Source organism: Taudactylus pleione, unplaced genomic scaffold (genome assembly GCF_031769625.1).
Source record: "Taudactylus pleione unplaced genomic scaffold, aTauple2 ptg000199l, whole genome shotgun sequence".
In the NCBI taxonomy this organism is placed as follows: Eukaryota; Metazoa; Chordata; class Amphibia; order Anura; family Myobatrachidae; genus Taudactylus; species Taudactylus pleione.
This window is the reverse complement of record NW_028284601.1, coordinates 7,274,590-7,284,588: the sequence shown is the minus strand read 5'-3', so window position 1 is coordinate 7,284,588 and position 9,999 is coordinate 7,274,590. Positions and strand designations below refer to the sequence as shown.

At 43.0% G+C, this 9,999-nt stretch overlaps 1 protein-coding gene across 3 annotated transcripts in view; it reads left to right on the top strand.

Annotated features, from left to right (window-relative positions):
* The first annotated feature begins 401 nt into the window (after positions 1–401).
* The window catches only part of MEIS3 (Meis homeobox 3), a 148,355-nt gene continuing 138,757 nt past the window's right edge, over positions 402–9,999 (top strand). Inside the window, exon 1 of one of the 3 annotated variants that reach the window (XM_088477083.1) lies at positions 402–504. In XM_088477083.1, the coding sequence (XP_088333209.1) occupies positions 454–504 (51 nt within the window). In that variant the 5' untranslated portion in view covers positions 402–453. The remainder of the gene's footprint in view (positions 505–9,999) is intronic. The other 2 variants (XM_088477082.1, XM_088477080.1) reach the window with 2 other exon arrangements.

Below are 9,999 nucleotides of genomic sequence, written 5' to 3'. Positions count from 1 at the left end.
TAAAAAAAACATTTTAGCAGCGCCACTTCACTGGGAGGGGGACACTGTGAGCCCCTCAGCCTGGCGCACAGCAAATGGGGGTCACGATCAGCATGATCGCTCCCCCCATAGGCATAGGAGACTGCTCCAGCTGCTGCAAGCAGTCTCCCACTGCAGCCCAGCACACAGCAGCGCGTGCTGGGCTGCTGTGATGTAGGAGGGAGGGGAGGCGGTGCCTGACCAGGGCCCCTGCCGGGCCCCTCCAGCAAGCCTGGGCCCGGGTAATTTGTACCTGCTCCCCCCCCCCTCTCGGCGCCCCTGTGTGGAATATGTGTGTGCTATATAAGTAACTGTTTATAAACTAATGTTCTGTTGCAGGACATGATGTCGGTTTTTAAATCTCAAGATGATGTTGAGCAAGGCGTGGTTCTGAGACAAAGCATTGCAGAACAAGATGGAGTCCAGCAGTAAAAAATGGAGGTGGACCTTTGCAAAACAAGATGGAGTTCTCGTGAAAGCGCACAGGTGAACATTTATTGATAGGATAAATCTAAGGATACATATTTAGCAGGACATGGTGTATCAGAGCAGGACAATCTGAATGCCAAGAGAACCAAATTGAGATTGACATGGTAAGAAATGAATACGGTTAGGAGAAAATGGCAATGGACTTAATGTAGCCACAGTGGGGTCCACTAAACGAACATTGAGCCCGTGATGATCAGAATATGTAGAATCGGGGAGAATAGAGAGAAGGGTGGATCTGCAGGTATCCCCAGCTAGATGCATTGCTTTACCAGCAGAAAGGGGGGCCTGAAAATTGCTTCTCTAGCAGGACCTGTCAGAGGCCAGCGAAGAGTAATGAGTGCAGCGGTTCTCTTCATTAACATAAAGTCATTTACTTGATCAATGGTCCCCCAGCAGTAAACAACAATCTTTAATCCATAGACGAGCTGATTGGCTTTTGCCATCCCTGGGAGCTGAGAGCACAGCGATCCGCCTGACAATAAGGGAAGAAAAATGTTACTCCTGCCCCACATGCGAGCACAGCCTGGAAAATTAAAAGGGGGGGAGGCTAGAGAGGGAGAGGAGGGGAGATGGATGATAGAGAGAGGAAGACGGGGGAGTGAGGGAAACTGCATTTGGAGGATGAGACGGAGAGCAAAAACAATATATATATATATATATATATATATATAAAAAGTTGTAACGCAGTGAAAGCACTCTTATGCTACTGCTTCAGTGTAACTACTAAGTGCGTTTCCTGGGCCTCATTGCCATCATGTCAGCGTGTAAGACACTCATCAGGACTGATTGCCATTATTTTGACGTGTATCTCATCAGGATTCTCTTATGTACAGTTTTTCTGATAGACGAGCGGATTATCTCGCCCAACCCATGATGCCAGGAAGTAACATTACCGCATTTGTAAAAAAAAAAAAAGAAAAATATAGGGTACTAAGCTGGTTTGATTTAGCTGGGTTTGGCGTTATAAATGTGGCGTTCTCTCAGAATGCCTGCATAAATAATCGTCTTGGAAATGGAAGGTTAACCTAAATACAGCTTCTTACAGGATAGAAATGTGTCCTAATCACGCTGATAAAATGTCAAACGCTGAAACCCTTTACTTGCGCTATTACGTTACTTCATATATTCCTATTATCTAAAGCTAGCTGAACAATTTGGTGGAAAAGCACCAAAATGGCGCCGACTTTACCACATATGAGAGATGCTTCAGGCCCCAAAGGATCATTCTGAGTGATAAAAGTCTAATGGTGTGTGCACTCACCTGCCCGCTGTACGTATGGAGGTCCCCTTGATTTGGCAGTTTTCCCTGACCCACCAGTAACCTGATCTAATTTGGCGATCCACGTGTGGTGCTATATTGACCACAGAACAAGGCATTTCGCTGCATGTGGAATGACTGGATCAATTTGTTTGTGGGCATTATAGCATTCTTGCAAAGAAACACGTCGGGAGTAGAAATTATAATTCTCAAATACTAAGCACCAGTATAAGTCCAACTCATGGAATTTACTTTTGGCCAACAGTGAAAATGGTCTTTTCTGTGGTCGTCCAAGCTTTTTGGTGCCAGCAGCCATTTTATAATCTGTAGTGGTAGAATATTCTTCTTTGTACAGAGAATCTGGGCTATCACTTTTATTTAATGGTTACTGTGCTATGTATGGTAGTACTGCACCACCTTATATGTGAGAGCAGTTTAATGAACGCTATGTTATGCAGGTGGCAGGTGCGACAGTAGGAGATAGAGGAGAGTGGATATAAACAGCCTTTAGAAGCACAAAAAGTGATTAGGAGGGAGGCAGGATGGTGAAAAATGAATGTTGGTAGCAGAGTAATTTGCCAGCTATCCGAGGTGATAGATGGCACAGGCGAGTAATCAATGCTTGGAGTGCGTGCCGAAGGGAAATGGAGCAATATGTGGAGTACAGCTTTCTCCAGAGGCGGAGGGAGAGCAGTCGGGGGAATGGAGGGAAAGAAAAATGTTTTCTCCGTTGACCAGCCTTGTGCCTGCGCTGGCCGACAAGGGATTTCAATTATCGGACTGTTCCCAGCAAACCCTCATAGCTCACAGGAACAGAGTCGGGGAGAAGATGGATGAGTAAGACGGGCACTTCAATCTGCTGTATGAGACGTGTAAATCCTCTGTCTGTAATTCAAAGCAACCACTTCCCTGCTGGAGATCTCTCTACTGTGAATACAGCAGCGTACACCCAAAGTCTCCTGTTGTATAGAATACAGACCTTCCACCATGACCTCTTCCACCGGGTGCTACATGCTCTGATGCGACCCAACTTCTCGCTTCTTTTTACTATTGTAGTTACCTGGGCTGAATTAAATAATTCATGTTTTAGAAAACACCCATCACATCAAATAATGTGAGGGTGTGAGAATATTTTACATTGAGCTGTATAGCACCTATTGATAATTTAATGTAACTTCTCATAATTCCACTTCAGTATGTCTGTATAATGTATTTCTATTGCTCCTCCTGTTACACCCCTACAGTACCTCCTGCTAATTAATTATTCCATATATTATTATTAATATTATTATCCTTTATTTATATGGCGCCACAAGGGTTCCGCAGCACCTTACAAATACATAAACAAATGAGCACACAAAAGACAAGTACATAGACAAATGAGCACACAAGAAAAACAGTTATTAACAGTACAACCAACACAGGACAAATACACGATTTAATATATAATATCCTACTATAAAAGATTGTAAGCTCCACTGGGCAGGGACTGATGTGAATGGCCAAATATTATCTTTAAAGCGCTGCGGAATCATGTGTGCTATATAAATAACTGTTAATAAACAAAAAACTAGTTCAATTTGTTGCTCCATGTAATCCCATCCATATAAAACCTTTTAAATTTATTTAACATATTTGCTCCATGTAACTCCTTTTATTATTCACTATAATCTTCTTTACAATTCTAGCTTCTACTCCATAGAACATCTCTGATCATTGCTCACACTGTTCCATATGATATAACTTATCTCGTGATGTCCGATAACATAGTCCTATAATTCCTCCAGTTACATTGGATAACCTCTCCTGTAACTCCTGCCAATCATTGGATGAGAAGGATGGTTTTAGCCAAAGTAACAGCAATAATAAAATAAGTGGAAAGTTCAGGAGCACAGAGCATTTTGTATTCCTCAGATGGAGTGATGTTGGATGATCTGTAACGCCTTGTGTTGATATATTACCCTTCTTATGTACGTCTTATAATTCCGTTCAGTTCCTACCTATAACTTCCACTCCTCGTCACTACACCTCTTTATTCTAGTCTGTATAACTCCTCATACTCCCTATATCTCTTACTGTTACACTCTACAGTATAACTCCTAGCCTTACGCCATATACAGGCTCATACCAATGCGTGTTTATCATTTGTTTTTAACTAGTGTTTTTAAAACTAGTGAAACGCATGTAAATGTGTATGACAGTAGAAAGCCTTGTCCTTAGTGTCATTGTGCACTTACAGGTTTACAGAATGCATCATGTTATATTTTTCTTGCATCGTAAACGCATTGGTTAGGTCTGCAGTGGGTGCCAAATGGTTGGTACAAACACGTCAAACACAAACATATTTTTTTCTAGTATTAGTAAGTCAAATGCTAAGCCAGTGGGTATGTGACCTACGTCGTCCAATAACTATGCTTTTACTACATCTAATTCTTCCTATAATGCTTCCTATTACCCTCTATAACTTTTTCTGTATTCCCAATATCTCTTCCTGTTACTCTCTGTAACGCTTCCTGTATTCCCTATATCTCTTCCTGTTATTCTGTATAACTTTTCCTGTATTCCCTATATCTCTTCCTGTTACTCTCTGTAACGCTTCCTGTATTCCCTATATCTCTTCCTGTTACTCTCTATAAATCTTCCTGTATTCCCTATTTCTCTTCCTGTTACACTCTGTAACTCTTCCTGTATACCCTACATCTCTTCTTGTCACTCTCTATAACGCTTCCTGTTTTCCCTATATCTCCTCTTCTTACTCTCTATAACTCTTCCTGTATTCCCTATATCTCTTCCTGTTACTCTGTATAACACTTCCTGTATTCCCTACATTTCTTCCTGTTACTCTCTATAATACTTCCTATATCTCTTCCTGTTATTCTCTATAACGCTTCCTATATTCCCTATATCTCTTCCTGATGCGCTCTATAACTCCTCCTATATTCCCTATATCTCTTTCTGTTACTCTCTATAATGCTTCCTTTATTCCCTATATCTCTTCCTGTTACTCTTTATAAAGCTTCCTGTATTCCCTACATCTCTTCCTGTTACTCTCAATAACTCGTCCTGTAGTCCCTATATCTCTTCCTGTTACTGTCTATAATACTTCCTATATCCCCTATATCTCTTCCTGTTACTCTCTATAACGCTTCCTATATTCCCTATATCTCTTCCTGATGCTCTCTATAACTCTTCATGTTTTCCCTATATCTCTTCCTGTTACTCCCTATAACTCTTCCTGTATTCTCTACAGCTCTTCCTCGTATTCTCTCTAAAGCTTCCTGTATTCCCTACTTATCATCCTGATACTCTATATAAAACGCTTCCTGTATTCCCTATATCTCTTCCTGACTCTCTATAACACTTCCTGTATTCTCTACGTCTTTTCCTGTTACTCAATATAATGCTTCCCGTATTCTCTATATCTCTTCCTGTTATTCTCTATAACTCTTCCTGTATTCCCTATATCTCTTCCTGTTACTCTATATAACGCTTCCTGTATTCTCTATATCTCTTCCTGTTACTCTATATAACGCTTCCTGTATTCCCTATCTCTTCCCGTTACTCTCTATAACTCTTCCTGTATTCCCTACATCTCTTCATGTTACTCTCTGTAACGCTTCCTGTATTCCCTATATCTCTTTCTCTTGCTCTCTATAACTCTTTCTGTATTCCCTATATCTCTTCCTGTTACTCTTTATAATACTTCCTGTATTCCCTACATCTCTTCCTGTTACTCTATATAACTCTTCCTGTATTCCCTATATCTCTTCCTGTTACTCTCTGTAACACTTCCTGTATTCTCTATATCTCTTCCTGTTACTCTATATAACGCTTCCTGTATTCCCTATCTCTTCCCGTTACGCTCTATAACTCTTCCTGTATTCCCTACATCTCTTCATGTTACTCTCTGTAACGCTTCCTGTATTCCCTATATCTCTTTCTCTTGCTCTCTATAACTCTTTCTGTATTCCCTATATCTCTTCCTGTTACTCTTTATAATACTTCCTGTATTCCCTACATCTCTTCCTGTTACTCTATATAACTCTTCCTGTATTCCCTATATCTCTTCCTGTTACTCTCTGTAACACTTCCTGTATTCCCTATATCTCTTTCTCTTGCTCGCTATAACTCTTTCTGTATTCCCTATATATCTTCCTGTTACTCTTTATAATACTTCCTGTATTCCCTACATCTCTTCCTGTTACTCTATATAACGCTTCCTGTATTCCCTATATCTCTTCCTGTTACTCTCTATAACTATTCCTGTATTCCCTACATCTCTTCCTGTTACTCTCTGTAACGCTTCCTGTATTCCCTATATCTCTTTCTCTTGCTCTCTATAACTCTTTCTGTATTCCCTATATCTCTTCCTGTTACTCTTTATAATACTTCCTGTATTCCCTATATCTCTTCCTGTTACTCTCTATAACTATTCCTGTATTCCAGGGTTTCCCAACCATGGTCCTCAAGGCACACTGTCAGTCCTGGTTTTAAGTATAGCCATACTTGAGCACATGTGACTTAATTAGTACCTCAGTTGTTTTGATATAACCATCTGTGCATAAGCATGGATATCACTAAAACCAGGACTGTTAGTGTGCCTTGAGGACCGAGGTTGGGAATCACTGCTGTATTCCCTATATCTTTTCCTGTTACTCTCTATAACTCTTCCTGTATTCCCTACATCTCTTTCTGTTACTCTCTATAACGCTTCCTGTATTCCCTATATCTCTTTCTCTTACTCTCTATAACTCTTCCTGTATTCCCCATGGGCCATAATCAATATGGGACCAAAAAGTCAATGCAGGACTTTTCACTCCACACCGGAGGTTAGAGTGGGGATAAAGTATCAGGCGTGTGCCCGCTTATCCCTGTATTCAAATTAAAAGGAGCAAAGACGGGACCCGGCGAAATTGGATCTGCGAAAAAAAATGGGAATTTTCAGGAAGTGTGCCTGGGACCCCCCTCAAGATGTCCAGACATGGGGCATCACAATGGGTACCCCCATTTTTGCCTGCTGAAGGAAGCCGGGGTTTGTAATAGCCGCGGCAGGTGCATATTTGCGGCTATGAAGAAGGGGTGAAGAATAGCACTTGGCAATAGGTTTTTTTTTTTTTTTTTTAAATCTATCAAATTTGGGGTACATGAAAATGGGAGTAAGCATTTTTTTTAAGTCCCTAAAATTATTTTTAAAAATTCTGCAAAAATGCACCTGCCGCTACTCCCGCAATTAAAAAAAACACCTGCCGCATACTTGGGAACCCCTCTGAATTTAATTTGGCTATTTTAGAACTGTGTTCCCTATTCTTTTTTTTTTTTTTTTACCCCCAAAATTAAAGTTAATTTTTTTGGGGTGTCCCGATTTTTTTTTGGAACTTTTTTTGACACAGTTTTTTTTTTTTAAGCCTGCACCACTAAACCCCAATTCTGCACTTTTTTTCGCCACCTATTTCAGTGGTGAAAAGTTATCCCCGTTTATTTTCAAAGACTTTCGAACCTGCGAAAAGTCTTTGTAACTGAATACGGGGATAATTGAAAGAGACGAAAATTACGTCATTGGCGATAAATTATCGCCGATTCCGACATTTCGCTCCAAATTGAATATGACCTTATATCTCTTCCTGTTACTCTTTAGAATACTTCATATATCCCTATATCTCTTCCTGTTACTCTCTATAATGCTTCCTGTATTTAGTATATCTCTTACTTTCTATAACGCTTCCTATATTTCTTATATCACTTCCTGTTACTCTCTATAATGTCTTGGAAATGGCCAGACCTACATTCGTTATAATCAGACATATCGTGAGTACGTTTGAACACAGGCTAGGCTTCTCATGGACATTCCATTTACAAAGTTGTGTGGACATTCAGCATTCCTTGATTTACGGTGTCATGTGTGTACTAGGAATACCTCATGGAAGGACCATGGACAGTGGAGTGGCCACCGTGGACAGTGGAGTGGCCAACCACAGTTGCATAATGATCGTGACCAGAGGCACCTGGCCAGAATTGTTTTTGGTAACAGACAAGCAACACTGGCTAAAATCACATCCACATTCAATGCAGGAGGTACCAGACATATATCCAACAGGTCAGTGCAGCATTCTATAGCTTCCATGGGATATGAGAGCAGAAGACCCACCAGAGTGCACCTGTTAAAACTATGACACCAGACATAGCGTCTCACCTGGGAATTCTCTGTTTCTTCTTCATGGTCCATAGGCTCCACAGGGAGACCTTGGGGGTGTAGGTGATGGAACTGAATCCGGGCACCACGCAGTTAAAGCTCTCAGCTTCCAGGATGCGCTGAGTCCACTCTCCCTATACTTCTCCTCCCCCGAGCCAGAGGCAACTCAGTTTAGTTGGTGCCCGGCCGGAGTCGGTCACCATTAATGCAGGGGGCTGCTTAGGCAGCCCTAGGGCTTTTTATTTTATTTTATTTTTGCTGCTTAGCGCGAGCAGCAGCAGACTGTCCATAAGGACGTCTGCGCTGCCACTCCGGCGCCGTGACGCCAGTACAGATCTGGGAATCTCGGTGGGAATCCCGGTGTCAGTGCTAGCCAAGGCCCCGTAGGAGGACCCAGAATGCAGCCGGACGCTAAGGGGACAGGTAAGGTGGCGGTGACCCGCGCGGGTGGTCATACCTCCGGTCTCAGGGGACAGACTGGAGGTGCCGAGTGTGGATGCAGGCTCCAGCCACCACGATCCACTAGACCACCTGGGTACACATGGTGCGGATACCAGTGTCCCGGTGGGTAAAAAAACGGAAAGGGGAGGTCAGCTTCCCTGTTATAGCAGCCCCTCAGCTCAGGACGCCTTTCCACAGAAGTCTCGCTTCCCTAAGCTGCTCTCCTCCTCGGACGATGCCTTTTTTTTTAATCATCTGAGGAGGCAGTAGATGCTGATCTCTCTAACCCTGACTCCCCTCTGGAGGAGGATGAGAGTCGGTCAAAAATTTATATTCCTGCCTTGGTACGAGCTGTCATATCCATCTTATTAAAAGAAGATGAAGAGCCAGCCCCTAAATCTAAGCACCCTCTGTTTAAACGACAGAAAGTGGCTTCAGCTTAATTCCCTCTATTAGATCAACTAGCTGAACACAGGGCTGCAGAGGGGCTATCGCCTGGTAAGAGGTTTCAACCACAAAAATGTCTGACCTCATGTTACCCTTTTCCTGTGGCTCATTGTGCAAAATGGGAAAGACCCCCTGTGTTTGATTAAAAGTGCTAAGTTGCCTATTCCTACAGTTACTTCCTTGAAGGATCCTACGGATAGGAAAATGGAAGCTTGCCTGAAATCGATATACTCTCTTTCAGGGGATGTTGCCCGTCCAACCATGGCTATTGCATGGGTGACTAAAGCTATAGAGAGCTGGGCTGACGCCCTTGAAGACTCTTTTCCCTCAGATGCTTCTAGGGATCAGATGTCTTTTGTTGCTCACATTCAAGATGCAGCTTCCTATATCGGAGAAGCGACATTGGATGCCAGTCTCCTAGCCTCCAGAGTCTCGGCTGCAGCTGTGTCTGTCCACCGTACCCTGTGGCTACGCTCAAGGAAGGCAGATGCGGATTCCAAGAAAGGCCTAGAAGGGTTACCCTACAATGGGGATATCTTGTTTGGCTCAGACCTTGACAAGTGTGTAACCACGTTGGCAGCATCAGAAACTACATTTCTGCCTTCAGCAACTACTTCTATTAGGCCTCGGACCACATCATTTAAGTCCTTTCATCCTCAGGGAAAGCCTAAAGGTTAGTCCTTTCCTAGGCAGTCGGCTTCCACTAGGGCCGCCAAACCCAGGACCAAGCAGACCTGGAATACCAGGCTCCCTGCTTCAAAACCCGAGGTTAAACCCTCAGCCTGACAGGACGGGGCTCCCTCTGGGATATCCCAGAATGGGAGGCCGACTTCTTCAGTGCCCCCAGTGCTGGTGTCAAACCACCACGGATGCTTGGGTAAGAGAAGTGGTCTCTCACGGGTACGCCTTCTCATTTCTCAGACAGCCTCCCCACCAGTTTTTCTTCACAGGCCCTCCTTCAGACCTGAACTAGGCCTTACAATACAGTCCTTGCTGCAAGCAGGGGGAATTGTGCCAGTCCCACTATCTCAGCGAGGGACTGGTTATTATTCTACTCTCTTTCTAGTTCAGAAGCCGAATTGGTCTCATCTGCCTATCCTCAACCTGAAATCCTTGAACAAATTCCTCAGGGTACTCAGGTTCAGGATAGAAACCC